This window comes from Nothobranchius furzeri, chromosome 10 (assembly GCF_043380555.1).
Source record: "Nothobranchius furzeri strain GRZ-AD chromosome 10, NfurGRZ-RIMD1, whole genome shotgun sequence".
Classification (NCBI taxonomy): domain Eukaryota; kingdom Metazoa; phylum Chordata; class Actinopteri; order Cyprinodontiformes; family Nothobranchiidae; genus Nothobranchius; species Nothobranchius furzeri.
Genome location: NC_091750.1, coordinates 60,368,707 through 60,386,124, shown reverse-complemented (window position 1 = coordinate 60,386,124; position 17,418 = coordinate 60,368,707). Strand labels below are relative to the sequence as shown.

At 42.4% G+C, this 17,418-nt stretch overlaps 2 protein-coding genes across 2 annotated transcripts; both read right to left on the bottom strand.

Moving 5' to 3' along the window:
- Positions 1-299: 299 nt before the first annotated feature.
- ddx46 (DEAD (Asp-Glu-Ala-Asp) box polypeptide 46) lies at positions 300-11,811 on the bottom strand. Its single transcript, XM_015961499.3, has 23 exons — positions 11,655-11,811; positions 11,318-11,482; positions 10,879-10,995; positions 10,542-10,629; positions 10,280-10,448; positions 9,857-10,104; positions 9,565-9,675; positions 9,319-9,484; positions 9,074-9,194; positions 7,451-7,626; positions 7,209-7,330; positions 7,029-7,107; positions 6,256-6,338; positions 5,977-6,141; positions 5,722-5,884; positions 5,435-5,628; positions 4,350-4,487; positions 4,038-4,187; positions 3,739-3,966; positions 1,472-1,690; positions 1,216-1,360; positions 751-824; positions 300-651 (listed from the first exon to the last, which is right to left on the bottom strand). The coding sequence occupies exons 1-23, from the start codon at positions 11,669-11,671 to the stop codon at positions 604-606; spliced, it is 3,186 nt and encodes a 1,061-aa protein (XP_015816985.3). The 5' UTR covers positions 11,672-11,811; the 3' UTR covers positions 300-603.
- A 1,216-nt stretch (positions 11,812-13,027) lies between these two features.
- camlg (calcium modulating ligand) lies at positions 13,028-16,908 on the bottom strand. The gene is made up of 4 exons (XM_015961498.3): positions 16,212-16,908; positions 13,754-14,211; positions 13,544-13,609; positions 13,028-13,354 (listed from the first exon to the last, which is right to left on the bottom strand). Exons 1-4 carry the CDS (start codon positions 16,363-16,365, stop codon positions 13,163-13,165), a joined length of 870 nt encoding a protein of 289 aa, XP_015816984.1. The 5' UTR covers positions 16,366-16,908; the 3' UTR covers positions 13,028-13,162.
- Between the last annotated feature and the right edge of the window lie 510 nt (positions 16,909-17,418).

Genomic DNA, 17,418 nt, shown 5'->3' with positions numbered 1-17,418 from the left:
AGCCATTTTCCATTAAAAATTAATAAGACGCGAGCGCACTCTGCGCATGCGCAGGACGGCCAAACAGAAGCCGTCCGGGGTGTTCGTCTCCTTCGTCCTCCTGGAACAGTTTTGACACACAAATGATTCTTTTTCCTCATCCTACAACACGCTCAAGCCTGAAATAAACAATGTTTATTAAAACCAGCTTCATCTTCCACGCTGCTGCTCAGAAACGAATCCGTAAACAACACAGCTGATAAATAATATAAAAACAAATGGCTGTTAATGAATAATTCAAATCAGCAGAGCACACCACATTTCCTAAAGCAACACGGTTTTATTTGGGGGAAATGTAAAAAAAAAAAAAACATCTTTGTTTTATGTTGCATGTAGATAAATGTGATCAGAAAAATTCCATTAACGAGGCGAGAGATGTAAATAAAGGTGTTTCTGATGAGTTTGTGGCAGAATTGTGCTGCTTTCATCTGGAAGTACAGGAAAATCACTGGAACGTCAAAATGCACAAACAGTCATTGGAAAATTATTAAAATATAGACTAAAATATTCATCATCCATATTTCTGACGCTGTAGTGACGTAAACCCCCACAGGCACTCTTCCTTCACAGCACTTTGTATCGGCCTTTGCTTGTTGGCTGGTAGGAATTTTGCTAAAGGAAAAAAGAAAAAAAGACAAAATTAGGCATTTTACAGATTTCCAAATTATTACAGATGGTTTGGAGGTAAAGAGGCAATAAAACAAGACTCACTAATCTGATGAGCTCCTCCTTGATCAGTCGTGTAATCTCTGTTTTAGCTTTCTGCACAGCCAGTTCATTTGCACCTAGAAAAGAAACAACATTCAGATTGACAACACCACTCCGTGCATCATCTCTGTGGTCGTTAAAAAGAAAAATGAAAGAAAACGATCTTTTATATAGCGTGTCTCAAGATAAAAATCAAGAGGCGCTTTACAAAAAAATAAAAAATAAAAATTAAAGTATAAAAAAAAAAAGATTTTAACAATGATTAAAAATATGTTTAAAATTAGAAAATAAAATTGTGATAAAAATAATAATAATAATGAAAGAAATGGGAGAGAGAATATGAATAGGAAAGAGGGAAATCAGTGAAGCCCGGGGAAAGGCGGAAGAAGTAAAAAGAGCAGAATAAGGGGAGGGTGGTGACGAACATCTGAACATAACAAGTAGCTGGAATCGCCGGGTGCTACGTACTCTCAATAGCCAGATAGATCTTGCGTTCTCCCTCCTTGGGTTCTTTGCCTGGTGGGAAATAGGTTCCTCTGATGGTGATGGCAGCTTCAGAGTATTCACCAATCCTCTGCAAAGCTTCTTTAGATGTCACCTTCCACCTGGCGGTCTATGGAAAAATACAACAGAGTATCTTCATATCAGATGAATAAGTAAAAACCTGGCTCAAAAGGCATTTGAAAACAAAGATGAAAAAGATCCTGATGGCTGAGGCGCTGACCTGAGGGAAGTCGTTGATCTCCAGCTCTTCTTCGTACCTCCTGACGGTCTCGGCCTGTTCGGCTGCCTGCCGCTCCTCCTCCATTTTCTCCACAGGCGTGTAGTTCAGTTTGGCGTTAATCTTCTCCGCCAGCTGCTCTGCGATGGTCTTGGCCGATACAGATGGCGTCACGATGGGTCCACCACGCAGGATGGCATTGGTGGCCTGCTGCATCACATCCTGTAGGTAAAAAAGGGTTAAAATTCAATTCAAATTCAAATTCAAAAATACTTTATTAATCCCAGAGGGAAATTCAATCGTTTCAGTACACACAATTCCAAGATCAGACATACATACATAGACACATGACAAAAATTGGTGACTGTGGTCCTTCGCAACATGAGTCGTGCTACCGTAATAGATCAAGAGGGTTTATATGAGGATAGAGTTGGGGGAGGGGAAAAAAGGGCAGTTCAGAGTTACCCCCGACAGAGAGGATAGCTTTGCTGTGCAAAAAACAACACCTCAGACAGATATGCACACAGACTTCAGATGATACACACCATTAAGTGCCCACTAGGAGGGGAGGTGGGGTTGGACCGTCCTCACTTCAGAGAGTGCAGCCGCAAGAGCAGCGCTCATCACCTCCGTTTGGACAGGGGAGGGAGATACTGGGTTAGAGAGCTCATCGACTCCTAAGCCCTTTTCAGATTGACATTCTGAAAATATGTGTGGACAACTCAGTCCGGTTTTTAACCAGAACTGTGTTTTCAAACACACCACTTTTGTACCTGAACTTGTCCTTCCGGCTGCTTTCACACAGCAGGGAAAAGTTCCAGATGTCTGAGGGGGAGGGGGTGGGAAAGCTGTACCCAGATATTGCGTAAACATGGCGCGGCGGGCGTACATGCGCCATTTACCCAAACAAAGCCATTCGGTCAAACATGGCGGACGAAGAGATATAGTTCCTCTCACTGATCGGACTTATGTTAAGCATAATTCTGCACACAAGAATAAGAGACCTGGCTGATGAAGCTCAATGGTTAATAAATGAATCACGGAAGCGGTGTGAAGCGCTCAGTCGCGCGTCTAGGAGACGGTACCGTAGGAGGCGAGCTGCCTTTGTCGCCGCATGCTACAGGAGCGAGCTATCTAGGTGCACACAGCTTCCCCCGGTCCCCTCCTCCCTGTCCGGAACTCGACCTCACCAGTCTGAAGCAGCCACCCTGTTCATGACAAGTCCGGTCCTGTTACTAGGGGCTTCGTCCGGTTTAATTACGGAACACGTTATCCGGATGTTTGTATTCAGACACAAAGGTCTTACGGACAGAGTGCCGAACATTTCCGTTTTTCATGGCCTGTCTGAAGGGGGCTCTAGATACGGTTCCACGGCCTTCACCGGTCACAGCCCCGCCCAGGCTGGGATAGGGAGAAAGCATTTCCATAGCAACAGCAGCATTCCACATTTCTTCTGAGGGGAGTTTTCACTTCAGCCTCACAGGCTCCAAGAGCACCAGATCCAGATAAGAATTGTTTTGGGGACAGACCGAGATAATTTCCTCTCTGCCTTAGTGTTCTATTGTTCTTCAACCCCTCTAGATCCAGTAATGGCGTTATCAAAATATTCCAATCCGTGCTGATCTGTCAACTCTCCCCTTGATCGAATCAACCTTCTGTGCCAGAGCCTGAATCTCAGCCAGAGTTCCAAGCTTCCGACTCATCTCGACAATTATCCGAGTCTGTGAGTTTACAGCACGATGCATTCCATCCCTGAGCTCCGGGATTGAGCCAATATTCCTCGAAAGCTCGTTAATTTTCCGGTATGCCAGGTAACCGCTCAGGCCAAACAGCAGAAATCCCAACACCAAGACGACGAATATCCAGACATCTTCAGAATCCTCTACGGACAGTTGAGACAGGCGGACCAAGTTCCACAGTTTCCAGGAGTCCATGATATATCCAGCTGGCTCCGTCCCAGAGGGACATCCGGGAGCCCCTTCTCCCGTTCTCATCATTGAAAAAATGTTGTCAATCGCGTTGAGAGAACAACTAACCAGATCCATGTTTGATAATTTCCAGAAAAATGCAGAGACGTGCAGTGCACAGGCAGACAGGGAAAAAAGCCTTGGGAAGAGCAGGGAGGAGGGAGAGGAGAAAAAGGCGTCTGTACTCTCCAAGAGCCGAAAGAAGACGATAAAAAAAGCCAAATGCCAACGCAGAAAGCTCTTGATCAACAGAAACACATTTAACTAAATACAAATTGTAATTATCACGGAGCTTTGACACACCTGAGCCTCAGCTCCCAGGTTCTTCTGAGCGTTGATCCTGAGGGCAAGCCTTTTAGCCATCTCCAGTTTCTGGATGTTTCCAGCAGAAGCCAGGGCGACTCCAGGAAGCCCCCCAGAAGCGGCTGCTGTGGCAGCAACAGCTCCGGCTGCTCCAGCAGCCGCTCCTGGAGCAGAAAGATCCTTCACTCTCTTCTTGGAATTAAACATGCTTTCAATCTGCTCCTCGATCTGAGGAAAGAAAACAGATGTTTGAAGACTGAGTCAGAGATCTAGATCCTCTAATAAGAGGAGCTACTCACATCCAAGGCTCCATCCTCGTCATCGGAGTCCTGCAGCCCGAGAGCAGCTTTCTGCAGCTTCTTCCTCTCGTTAGCCAAAGCGTGCTCCGTCTCATCGAACTTGAAGCCTTTTCCCGAGAAGCCACTGCTGCTCTTAATGGCCTTACCCTCCTGTTTGGGTAGAGGGGCAGAGAAAAACAGGAAGACATGACATAACATTTTATGCTTACCCTTTTCAAAACATTAAGGTAACATTAAGTGATAGACACTTTTGATTTCAAATTTCAGAAATGCTGTTAACAGGCAAAGTTTGGTTTAGCTGTTCTATCTTACGGCTTTCTGCCGATCTTTGAAGGACGCCCAAAGCTGTTCCAATTCAGGCGGGACAGGAGAGCTGGACAGCTCCAGGGCCTTGATAATGTCACCAGCGTAGCGAGCCTGATCCTCCGTGATGAAGGTGTAAGCATAGCCCTAAAAAAAGAGGAATAAATAATACAGAATAACCAGGTGTCCATGCATCCACCCTCCTCCTCTCATCCGTGGTCGTGTCACAGAGCAGCAGCCCAGACTTCTCTCTCCCAAGCCCCCTGGACCAGCTCCTCCAGGGGGAGTCCCAAGGTGTTCCCAGGCTAGCTGAGAGACACAGTTCCTCCAGCATGTTCTGGGTCTTCCTTTGGGTCTCCTCACCGTTGGAGGTGCCCAGAAAACCTCACAGGGAGGTGTCCAGGACACCATCAACTGGCTCATCTTGATGTGGAGGAGCATTCTTTTGGTCACTAGCCAAAGCTCATGACCATAGGTGAGGGTTAGAACATAGAGTGACCGGTAAATTGAGAGCTTCACCTTCTGTCCCAGCTCTCTCTTCACCATGACAGAACTGTACAATGCCTGCACCACTGCAGACGCAGCACCAGTTCGCCTTTCGATCTCATGCTCCATCTTTCCCTTGCTCATGAGCAAGACCCAGAGATACTTAAACTCCTCCACCTGGGGCAGGACCTCGTCCCTGACCCGGAGAAGGCATTCTACCCTTTTCCGACTCAAGACCACGGTCTTGGATTTAGAGGAGCCGATTCTCATCCCAGCTGCTTCACACTCGGCTGTGAACCGCTCTAGTGAAGGCTGGAGATCATATTCTGATGAAGCCAACAGGACCACATCATCTGCAAAATGCAGAGACTCGATCCATAGAACACCAAAACGGATTCCCTCAACACCTTGGCTGCGCCTAGAAATCTTGGTGGCAGCCTCGGCAGAGTCCAACTCACACAATAACCAGGGTGTCAAACCTAAATTTTATTTCTAGCAACTCAAAGAAACTAAAAGTAAAAAAAAAAAACACAAATCTACCTCTACATGAGAATTTTTATTTTATATTTCCAAAATAACTTCTGCAAAAAAGAAAAAATTAGACCAACCTTGTTGCCTGCTCTGCCTGTACGTCCCGCCCTGTGTACGTAGTCCTCATAGTGGTTGGGACAGTTGTAGTTGACCACCAGGATCAGCTGTTTGACATCCAGGCCTCTGGCTGCTACAGAGGTGGCCACCATCAGGCGACAGGCTCCGTTCTTAAAGTCATTGATGATGCTGTCTCTGTCATACTGGTCGATTCCTGAAATGACAGCGAAACTAAATCTCAAACACTGACCCCTTTGTTCCAGATTTAAGTAAGATGATCGACGCAGATCCTAACGCGACTCAGTACCTCCATGTAAAGACATGCAGGGGTACGAGGCTTTCATCAGGTCTTTGAGTAATCCGTCCGCGTGCTCCTGTTTGTCCACAAAGATGATGACGGATCCCTTCTCCTGGTAGTGACCTAAAATCTCCAACAGTTTCAGGAACTTCTTATCCTCTTCAATCACCAGCTACAGGAGGGGGAAAAGGGAAGCAGCAGAGGATGAGCTGGTGGAATAAAATGATTCTGGCGATTTAGACGTGGAGTTTATTAAATATGTACCACGTGTTGTTCCACGTCAGAGCAGACGACGCTGCGACCTCCGACCTGAACCTCGATGGGCTTTGAAAGGATCCTGCGAGCCAGCGCCTCCATGGCTCTGGGGAAGGTAGCGGAGAACATGACCGTCTGTCGGTCGGGACGCACGTTGTCCACAATACGCATCACCTGCAAGTGACATACGGTTTTTTTTTTTTGCGAGTTTACCAAAAATACATGCAAGTAACCATCTAGTCTCTAAAACCAAGGATGAAAAATAGTTTAAATCTGGGTGATGCTCACCTGCGGTTCGAAACCCATATCAAACATCCTGTCTGCTTCATCCAACACCACGTAGGTAACCCTGCGCAGGTTGGTTACCCGACCTACATATTGAGGAAGGGGAGCATCGGGAATATAAATCAACCATGAGAAAAGCTCTTTTCTCTAAACAGCCAACATTATAATCTGGCAAACACAGTCCGTTATCTGGATAAAGCTACTTGAAATTATTTAAAAACTGCATCCATGTTTTCTTTAGGAGTTTATTTTTTTGACATTTTGAATTCCTGGATTTGCTCGTCTTTATTCTTGCGTACCATCTCAGGGACATGAGGGACCTATAAAAGTCAGAAAACAGCCTCAAGATACAAAACAAGAGACGGAGCCCCTTCACCTACAAGGGAAACATATTACAGATTACCTCGCATGTGTGGAAACAACAGAACCCCTGATTAGCAGTCAAATATAATAAAATCACATTTTAATTACATTTAAGAAACAGACTACAGACCCTAACTGATCTAAATTGTTCTTCAGTCTGATTAATCCCAGCGTTGAGACACAAGAACTGTGGAGGCAGCGCCAGGTCCACCTACCTGGACTCGCTCTGATCTTCAGAAAACATCATTGTCTTGTAGAACCAAAAATTGCCAAATAATGTCGACAGTTTAGTAACAAGGTACCGATTTGAATCATATACTGTCACTTTTAAACCATGCAGTTATTACAAAAAAGCTGCAAATAAATCTGAAAACCCTAATATGAAGTCTGAATACGGAGGTGGATTAACTCACCGCTGTTCGCTCCCAACATGTCGATCATTCTCCCCGGTGTGCAGACGATGATCTCTGCTCCCCTTTTCAGCTCAGCAATCTGCAATCCACCAGCATGAGAAGAAGGTATCAGTGAAAGGGCTCAAAAGACAACAACATGTTGGAAAAAGCATCACACGGCTGCATTATGAGGGTTTTTACCTGTTCACTGATTCCCGTGCCTCCGTAAACACACACTACTCTGAGTCCCAGTGATTTGGAGAACTTCTTGCACTCCTTGGTGATCTGCAGCGCCAACTCTCTGGTCGGAGTCATGATTACAGCTGTGGAGATGCAGAAACATGCCATCAAACAGTTTAAAGCACCAAAATCATAACACATTTGTCATTCATTCTTTTGAGTCCTGACAAAGACGTATACAGGACGTATAAAATTATCCTTACAGATGGGTCCCTCTGCCTCCTCCAGCGGTCTCTGATCCATGATGTGTCGGAACATGGGCAACAGGAAAGCAATGGTTTTGCCACTTCCAGTCTTAGCGATGCCAATGAGGTCTCGGCCTGACATGATGGCAGGGATGGCCTGAGCCTGGATGGGTGTGGGCTTCTCGTAGCTGTGCCTGGGGGAACAACAGAAAACATCCTGTGATGTTTACATCAGTTAAAACACTGCATCCTAAAATATTACTGATTAACCCCCAGAGACCCACGGTTGTAATATTACAACATCAGATTTAAGTCTACAAAAATAAACCTTCCCCATTTTTTTTTCTTTTTAAAACCACATTTACATTGCTAATAGGTCCTATTGTTCAGTTCTGCAACACTATTGGCCGTTAAAATGTGTAAATAGGCCCGTTTATTTGGCCTCCTAGAACAACATGTGAAAGGTTAAAAAAAGATTTTGCAGTTGTTTTCTAAATTTGGGTTTCTGGGGGTTAAAGCTGTCATCCACAAATTTTTTTCAATACATTTGCAGCGGTCTCTAGTATAAATAAATGCCTGGGTGAAAAACGGCAGGATTTGCAGTCTAGCTCATTCGCGGTTTTTGGACATCTCACCTCTGATTGGCTTACAGCAACGTGACTCTGGCACTGAACCTGTTTGATTTGCAATGTTGATGTTTTATCTGCACAAATAACTCAAGCCTGAAGGAATTCTGCCATGTTGTGGCGTTGCTAATGCTAACAGTTAGCTTCTACTAGCTGAGTCACGCTCTGCTCTCTGCTGGTGTCAAAAACCAACAACAACCATCCCCGTTGCGTGGGAAGATGGTTGAGTCCAAGATTGCTAGTTTATAGTTTTACGAAGATCTGTGTGGCTTTTTTTAATCCATGCATTTCCTCATCTGTTTCCATTCTCCGGCTAAGGCTTGGTTTATGCGTGACGCATTCACTTTCCGCTTGGTGATGCGGCTCGCGGATGGAACGCGCTTCACAACTCGCAGTGTTTATGGTTCATGCGGCTCGTTTCTGCGGTGAGCCAATATTCTCCCAAACTGTAGGGGGCAGCATGGAGCTCTAGGCATGCATCCAACACTACACCATAGTAGAAGTAGAAATTACTGTTTACAACATGGCATTCCAGCATTTTTAACAGCGTCCTCGTCTTATCCGACAGTGCGAGCTATTTCTCTCCAAGAATTATTAACAACATGTTGATCACGGTGATCTTTGAGAGCTGAATCATACAAATGTCTGTATTTACGAACCTCTGCCATACTAGTTCTTGCCAGTCTGCCATGTTTTTCCGCGCCCGACCGTCTGCGTGGTTAGAAAATTTCCTCGGTGTGCGGTGCGGAAAGTTTAGGCCGTGCGGAGGCGCGGTGGAGGGGCGTGGTTGTTAAAATGACGCAATTTTGCCGCGTGGGAGCCGTCCGGACCTCGCGGACGCGTCAAGCATACACCAAGCTTCACGCAGGAAATAGGGATAGAAGACTATTTTCATGATGAACCTGCATATGAAACTCAGGGTGACTGATCGTATTTCAAAAATAAGTAAAACAAAACATTTTCTCAGAGAACCTGTTCTTTAAAACTAACAAAAGGTGAATGTTTGTGAACTCACTTCCTCATGGCGCTCAGAATCTTCATGGACACCCCACACTGCACCCAGGTCTTGATGGGTTTTGGACAACCCTTCCCTTTGACAGTAATTCCTTCCAGTTCCAACCTGTATGCGTTCACTTCTGTATAAAGTAAAACAAGCAAACGGAGAAAAGCCAGATTGTTTAGGTACAAACATGCATTAATAAAAAAAATACTGATTCTAAATTTTATGTGCAGTTCTGTGATAAAATCTGATTACCCGACCTTCTGGTGTAATTTTAGCCAGTTCAGGCACCTCCACATAGAAGTTTTTGCGGTACGGCTCATACTGGATCTTCCCGTGGTCAACGGGCTCCAGCACCTTTCTCTGTTTTGTCTGGAAGCCTGACAAAGCCGTATGAAGGTCCACTTCCTCTTCCTCTGAGGAGTACTGTTGATCACACATCAGCCATAATTTAGGTAAGTCAGCAGCGGAAAGCAAAGAAAGAAGTCGATGCCTTACAAACGCACCTCCATGGCATCCTGGTCATTTTCCATCAACTCCCCCTTCTTTTTGTGTGTGTGCGGTCCTTTTTTGGTTTTCACAACCGTCACCACTTTGGTTACCATCATGGCTCCTTTCTGCAGGTTAAAAATGATGCATATCAGCAAGAATCAGTGGACAAAACACAAAGAGGATAAAATGAAATCAAAAGGGGAGAAACTCTGACAACGAATACAGTCTGGTACGGGTTTTAGACACAAAGCAGTCAACATAGCAATTCCAACCATCTACTCTAAATAAACAAAGTGATGACATCACCTTGTCGTTTCCTTTCATGGCTCCTATGTTGAACTTCTTTACTTCCTGTTTGACCTCCTCCATGTAGGCATCCAGGGGATCCACTTCGTCTTCTTCAGCCTGCTGCTCCACAGGCTCATCTGTCTCCTTCTCACCCTCCTCTTTTTTTACCTCCATTGCATCCTTCTCTTTACCCTCTGCCTTTGCATCCCCTTCTTCATCATCGTCATCATCTACCTCCATCAAAGCTGAACCATCATCATCATCATCTGAAATGAAGAGTTAGAGCATTTGCGTTTTAACAGATCAGGTAAAAGTTCATAACTGCATTTATTTTTGAAAGTTGCTTACAACTTATAGAACTTATTTCCTATAATAAATTTAGCAGATTTTTTAAACATGGCATCATTTTCCTATGCGAAACATCCCAGGTTGCTTCCTCACCATCATCATCCTCAAGACTCCACTTCTTGCCCTGCTTCATTTCTTCCAGTTCTTTCTTGATCTCTCCAATGTTTTCAATAGCCTTCTTCCTCTGCTCTTCCCTCCACTTCTCCACTCGCTCCTTCCTCTTCCTCATTTCCTCCTCCAGCTTGTTCTGGTCAAAGTCTTGCTGTTGAGACACAAACATCATCAGCCCACCGTTTCAGCGCAAAGACATTTCAAAGCTCCTGACATCAGGAAAAAACAAATCAGTAGAACTTACATCTTCAACTTTTTCATCTTCTTTCTCCTCTTTGATCTTTTTCTTGTCGGACACAGGGTCAAGGTTGTCTTTCTCTTTGCTTTTTGACCTTTAAAATAAGAAAATCAGCTTCAACAGCTTGAAAATGAAAGTTTTTCTCTAAATTTTTGGAAAATCAACAAGAATTTGGACACGTTTCCATAAACAATATAAAGAACAGTTAAGATGGGATAATTTACACAATGTACATTTGTGTTAGCTGTTCATGACTTTAATAGTTTTTATTTGCACATGTCATCTCAAACAGACTTGTTTACTTAATGACCAAGTGTTTGTATTTATTTGTATAAAAACTCACTTCTCATCAATTTTCTTGCTCTTCGCTGGGCTACCAGACCGGGACCTGCGGGTTCGGCTTCGGGACCTCTTTCTGTCACGGCTTCTGGTCCTCCTCCTGTCTCTGCTCCTGGAACGCCTGAACACCAAAGAATCAAATGTGCAAACAATTAAAACAGAAAAATGGCAAAACCCTAACCACGTGATGACTTCATGAACATAGTCATTGATTTATTTTCTTTAAAGTGATTTAAATTCATTTTATCAGTAGGCTTAAATAGAACAAATATATCATATCAAACTCATTAGAAGCACAAAGATCTCCTGACTTTGTTAGCCTATAAGTAAAGTAAGTGGTATTTTTATGTTCACATAAACAGTTATTTAGAAATGTGTTTTTATTTGTGTCTCAGCCTTATTTTTCTATCTTAGCTGACATCATACAGCTAACCAGCACACACCTGGCTCTTTTTCTGTCTCTGGATCGTGATCTTCGGCGGTCTCGGCTACGTGATCTGTCTCTCCTGTTTCGGTCTCGGTCGTCTTTCTTGGAGCGTTTCTCCGGGGACCGACTCTTCGATCGGGTTCCCGACCGTCCACGAGACGCCGAACGTTTCCTGTAATGTCTGTAGATCAATAAAATTAAACAAATGCTGTTTTTCAAGTGAAAATTACACCACATCTGCACGAAAACATCCAAAAAGATCCGCTTTAGCTGGTATGCTAATGCTAGCCATTCAAAAACAAAACAGTCAGTAAGAGATTTGAGTCGAAATTAAACCGAAAACTTGGACATACCTCGATTCTCGTCCCATTTCGAGTCTGCAAGATTTGGTTTGGTAAAAAGTCCGATTATTTAAGAGATAGACACAAGCACGGAGAGACAAACTTGTTGGGTTTGTGTCATTGAACCTGCGTGTGTAAAATCTGCGAGTCAGATATGAACCTATTAAAAGAAGAGCGCCCCCACGCGGTAGGAGGTCAGAGAATTATCTAAAAAAACTGGATCAAAAGCTTAGAATTTGGTTTTGAATTCCATGGAGCTACAGTAAAACTAGTAATTATTAATAATAACAATAATGTCACACGAAGTGTTTTATTTGGTATTACAGTTTACATCACACCAAAAATACTTAAAATATAAGAGCCAGTAAAAACTGTTTCACGAAATTTATCAAAACTTATCAAATAAATTACACAAGTAGTGGGATAAAACATAGTTATGTTTTACACTAAAACTGTTTCAATAAAATTAAAAGACAAAGCAAATACATGACTGCAAAGAGGCAAAACTGTACCAAAGATTTTATGAAAGAGGCTTAAACAGGGAAAAGCAGGACACGTCACCAGGATTACGCAACACAAATAAGCCCACAAACATCAGCCGCCTCACACTATACCTTACAAATACGAACCAGTAATATTCTCATCATGTATGAAGTTCACTGCGATTTTTAAGCTACTTCAAATACAATTTCACACAAACCTGGACTAAATGCTTTTTTTTTAATTTAAACAATGAAACTTGTTAATAGCAAAGATGGACCCTTTCTGAATGCTGAACAGAGTGAAGCAGAAAAGTGGAGTCAAAGCCCTTTACAGACACAAATGACTTACATGACTCAAGTTAAACAGAGTTCATATCAACGCAACAATCCACAGTTTTCAAATCCATGTTCAAGGCTTCCAAGTTCCTTCGTCACTATGACTTTTAACGGATAAGAAAAATGACAAAAATAAAAAATTTTGTAAGTTTACATGATACATGACAGCAAAACATGTTTCCATATCTCCTTTAAGGTCAAATGAGATTTTAGATGTACTTTTGCTGCTCAGATGAGATGTTATATCAACTTTTTGAGATTGATCAACGTAATCACAGAACTAAAAGAAACAACTTAAAATATTACTCTGAAATCTAGTTAAACAAGATTTATTCATCTGCATCTCTCCATAAAGTATGTGATGTCATCACATTATTGTTCAAAAAGGGTGCCAAGCCTTGTTTTAAATGGATATCAGCAGAGAAAAAAAATGCATTTTTGTTAAATTTTCACCAAATTTGATTATCCAGAGTGAAACAACTCAGATCTTCAAGCACATTATCTTATTACAGAGCTTAAAACACTGATAGAGTCAAAAGTACTCAGTAAGAGAAGAGCTGAAACTACAAACACCCATCCAGGTGGTGTGCAGCCTTCTTCATAAGGCAGCAGATTAGTAAATGACAGGAAACAAGCACCAGAGGGAGCTGAAGAGCATGCCTTGTTGGGGTAGGGAGAGAGGGGCAAGTGAGGGGTCTACTATCAGGGAGCCTCTGAGGCAATGAGCAACACGATTTCATGAGAGATGATGAATGTGAAGAAGTAGACGCAGAGGTCAGAGAAGACGTCCCCCATCCTCCTGTAGGTGTCCATGGAGCGACTGATGACCTCAGCGGGGATGCCAGACAGTAGCAGGGCAGCAGTTAGCACAGTGGTTTGGGTTTTCTTCTCTACCTGCACAAAAAAAGAAGACACACACACAAAAAAAAAAAAAAATCACTGTAAAAATCATAACTTGGTGGTTCAACAAACTCATTTCTATCCAAATTTTCAAAATACCTTTAACTTTTATTTAATTTACAGTAAACCTACAATAATGAACATTACATACTTAAAAAAATACAAGATCCTAAACAGTCTCACCTTTGGAAAGTATTTGGACAATCCCATGTAGGCCAGTTCAAGGGTCAGAAATGGAGCAAATATTGACTAAAATGACAAAAAACACAAACCAGAGCAGGAGAATAACATTTTACTATATTAGGAAAAAGTGTAAAATTTTACACATTTTTAATCATCGTGTGATATAAATTGAATAACAATGCACAGAAATTGGTTTAAAGGTAGACCCACCAGATACTTGCAGACAAACACCCTGACAAACACAGCGAGGAGGACGCTGCCAATAAGTCTAAAGATTCTGAACGGATCCAGCTCCTCCGAGTCAGAACCTCCATCTTGAGCCTGCTTATCGTTGGCCAGCTGACTCCGGAGTTTCATAGCATCGTCAAAGCGTGATAAATACTGTTGGAGGCTCCGACGTGGGGAGCCACTGAGATCATCTCCTCGCTCCAGCTTTGCTCGCTGCCTGAGACCTCCCATTTCGTCTTCCAGAGATGCTCCGGGCAACTCGCTGCTGTCTGGCAGGGGTGAGCCTCGTCTCTCTGGGGTGGAAGAGTGGGAGCGGCTGCCATGAATCGAAGCCTCTGGCAGGAAGGGAGGCGGTCTCGGGGAAGGGGAGGACGAAGACCACGGCTGTGTCCTGTCCAGATCAAGGTGAAAGCGGGGTTCTGTGGGTCGTCGGGAGGATCCTGCAGAGAAGATCAGCGTTTATGAACTAGAAATGAATCAAGCACACAGATAAATGGATACAAATAATGTTATTGTTGTTTACAGATTTGGTTCTAACTTAATTCTCACAAATCCCTCTGAGTGGGATCAGACTTTCTAAACAGGTCCTGTGTCACTTCCATGATGAAACATTTGTTGGCATCACATTCAGAGTGATGTCAGAGCTCATAAAACATCAAGAACAGCCCAAGAAAATGCTTCCTGGCAGTTTGCATTTAGACGTTGTGTCTGATTAAAGATGACAGGAAGGCACAGCATCAACATCTGTGCTGCTGACGCCTATGCTGTTACTGTTGCAACACTTACAAATCAATTGGTGATGTCTGGACACATGTCACTAATAAACGTTATGGACTCAACATACGCACAAAATCTAATTTAAGAAACTGACTTATAAGAAGAATGTATGACCAGGGTCAAACATTTACCACTAAAAAGGCAAAAGATGCAACACCTGATCATTTATAAATCATTGCTGAGGTGTTAATTCAGCCCAATCAATCATATAATGATCAGTTATTTACAGTGCTTTGAAAAATGATTCCCTTACAGATTTAGTATGTTTATACATTTATTTTTCTTCAAAAATTTCAATTTCAGTTTTGGAGCAAAGATATCCTGAATAAATACAAAATAGTTAAATAGTAATGATTACGGTTTCATCTTAAGTGAAAAGGGATACGCATACGCAAACCTAAATGGCTGCTGTTGGCAGAAAGCATTTGCCATAATGATAAATGATAAATGATCCGCACTTGTATAGCGCCTCTCAGAGTAAGGACTCCAAAGCGCTTTACACTACAGTGTATCATTCATCCATTCACACACACTTTCACACAGTGATGGTGATGAGCTACGATGTAGCCACAGCTGCCCTGGGGCTCACTGACAGAGGCGAGGCTGCCGAGCACAGGCGCCACCGGTCCCTCCGACCAATAATCATAACTGCTAATGAGTATCTCACATCACTGTGAAAAGGATTTTATCCCACTATTGATTGCAGAATTGATTTAATTATGCCACATTGGAGGGTTTTACTGCATGAATGGATTGAGATTACAGGTCAGAGCAGAATTCATAGTTCATTTTATTACTGCAAGTTATCCAGATCCTTGGAACCACCCAACAAATGCTATTTTTTTTACTGTGTTTTTATATATTTTACTTTGTCTATGACTTTTTCTAATGGTGCTTATTGCTCTGTTTTTACCTTTGCATCGCACTTTACCTTTTTTATTGCCTCATTCCTGTGCAGCCCTTTGGTCAGCTGTCGTTATTTTTTTGAAAATCGTATGCATATTTTTGCCCCATCTCTTTCTAAAAGTTGAATCATTGCCACTGACCTTTACCTGTGGTGCCTTTGATGTTGGTCTGGATTATTTTGTCCTTGAATTGTGTTAGAAGACGGCTTGATGTACTGAATTTTTCAGGGTTTGCATCGTACTTGATTTGTTTTCTAGATAAATAAGGCCTGTGTTGGATTATTCAAGCTGTGTGTGTGTGTGTGTGTGTGTGTGTGTGTGTGTGTAAACATATTCGTGATTTACTAATGGGGACAATAACGTTGTCTTCTATTGTATTAAAGGATCATTTGAAAACTGTTAAACACAAGAATAAGATGATGGGTCAGAATGATCAGCCAGACATGTGCGGAGTGTGATGATGAATTTGTGTCTTAATAGAATTAACTAATTCACCAGTCAGGGCGAGACTACTGAGTGGTGAGAATCAGTACCTTTATGAAATATACATAATACATTTTTGAGAAAATTTTAGCTTCAAAAGTAGCAAAGGCACCTTTTGTCTTGAATCAACACATTTAAAATCAAGACTATTTTTGATTGATTTCAGTGTCATCCATTTTACCTCCAAACTAAATAAACCAGTGCTCGGTTACATGTTTCACACAGGGACATATATGTCCAGTAGTGCTAGCCTAAACGAACGATGACTATATTACCGCTGTTGTCAGAGTCGTTTTTAGCGAAACCCACGATTCTGTTCATCCTGTCCTCTGAATTCATGAGCAGTTTTCTTCTTCGAAGCTCAGCTCTCCGCTGCGCCGCAGACACGCCGGAGCTGGGTTTCTCTGTCTTCTCCTCGCTGGCCTCCATGTTGATAAATGACTCAAATTAACTCCGACTCCAATGTGAAACTACAGAACACGAAACTGGCGAGTCAACTGCTCGTTAACGGCGAAACAAAAGTCTACACGAGCTGAATCAGACGGTAAACATAACAGAATGGACCGAAAAGAGGTCGCACGCCGATGACGTAACAATTCTGCGCAAAGAATGACGAGATGGTTTATTGGGATTTTCATCCCTGAACACCGCCTTGCAGGTGGAAAAAAAAACACATGTCATTTTATATTTAAGTAGCAATCTGTTAAACTACTGTATATTTGCTGAAAATTTGTTTTTAATAAGTCCTATACATTTCCACTGAAACCGTTAATGTTTCAAATAAATGTCCCGCACTTGCATGGCACCTTTCATGCTCAGATGACTCCAAAGCTCTTCACTAGTGTATAATTCATCCATTCTCTCTCTCTTACACACACACGTCGTGATGAGCTATAGTGTAGCCTCAACTACCCTGGGGCACACTGAAAGTGGCAAGACTTCCGAGGACTGGTGCCACCGGTCCCAAGGATCACCATCAGCACAGGTATGGCGTGTTAAATGTCTTGCCCAAGAAATCAATAGAAGAATTCTCTGTCCGGAGTCGGAATTGAACCTGCAACCTTCGGATTACTGCTCAAACCCCTGAGTTTCATGTGATTTTCAGTGATCCCTCGATAAGAATGTTTTCCTTTTATCCATTTAAATATATTTTAGTGATATCACAGGGACCAAAATAATGCACAAATCTTTATGAACATGTCTGGCTACATTTTTTAAAGATATTTTCTGATTGTCATGCATGGTAAATGGTTGAATCTTTTATTCCTATATTTATATAATTACTTTATAATTTTGTCATTAATGTTGAATTTAAGGTTTCTTCAGAAGCCTTCAGCTTTCATTCACTATAATCCATGTCATGTTGAAAACTTAATCTACAAAAAAAAAAAAAAACAAAGCTAGCTTTATTTTCATTTTTATGAAAAACAACTTTGTGCATAAAGACCAAAACAATTCCGTTTCTAAATACATTCTTCTTCT

What these genes read in the sequence shown, in the direction of transcription:
- ddx46 (XM_015961499.3), bottom strand. An exon ending in CAGGCAGAGCAGGCAACAAG is followed by an intron (nt 4,488 to 5,434) that starts GTTGGTCTAATT and finishes CTCTTTTTTTAG; the next exon opens with GGCTATGCTTACACCTTCAT. An exon ending in TCAAAGATCGGCAGAAAGCC is followed by an intron (nt 4,188 to 4,349) that starts GTAAGATAGAAC and finishes CTACCCAAACAG; the next exon opens with GAGGGTAAGGCCATTAAGAG.
- camlg (XM_015961498.3), bottom strand. Translation starts at nt 16,365, where the DNA reads ATGGAGGCCAGCGAGGAGAAGACAGAGAAACCCAGCTCCGGCGTGTCT. An exon ending in AAACGACTCTGACAACAGCG is followed by an intron (nt 14,212 to 16,211) that starts GTAATATAGTCA and finishes TCTTCTCTGCAG; the next exon opens with GATCCTCCCGACGACCCACA. An exon ending in TGTTTGTCTGCAAGTATCTG is followed by an intron (nt 13,610 to 13,753) that starts GTGGGTCTACCT and finishes TTGTCATTTTAG; the next exon opens with TCAATATTTGCTCCATTTCT.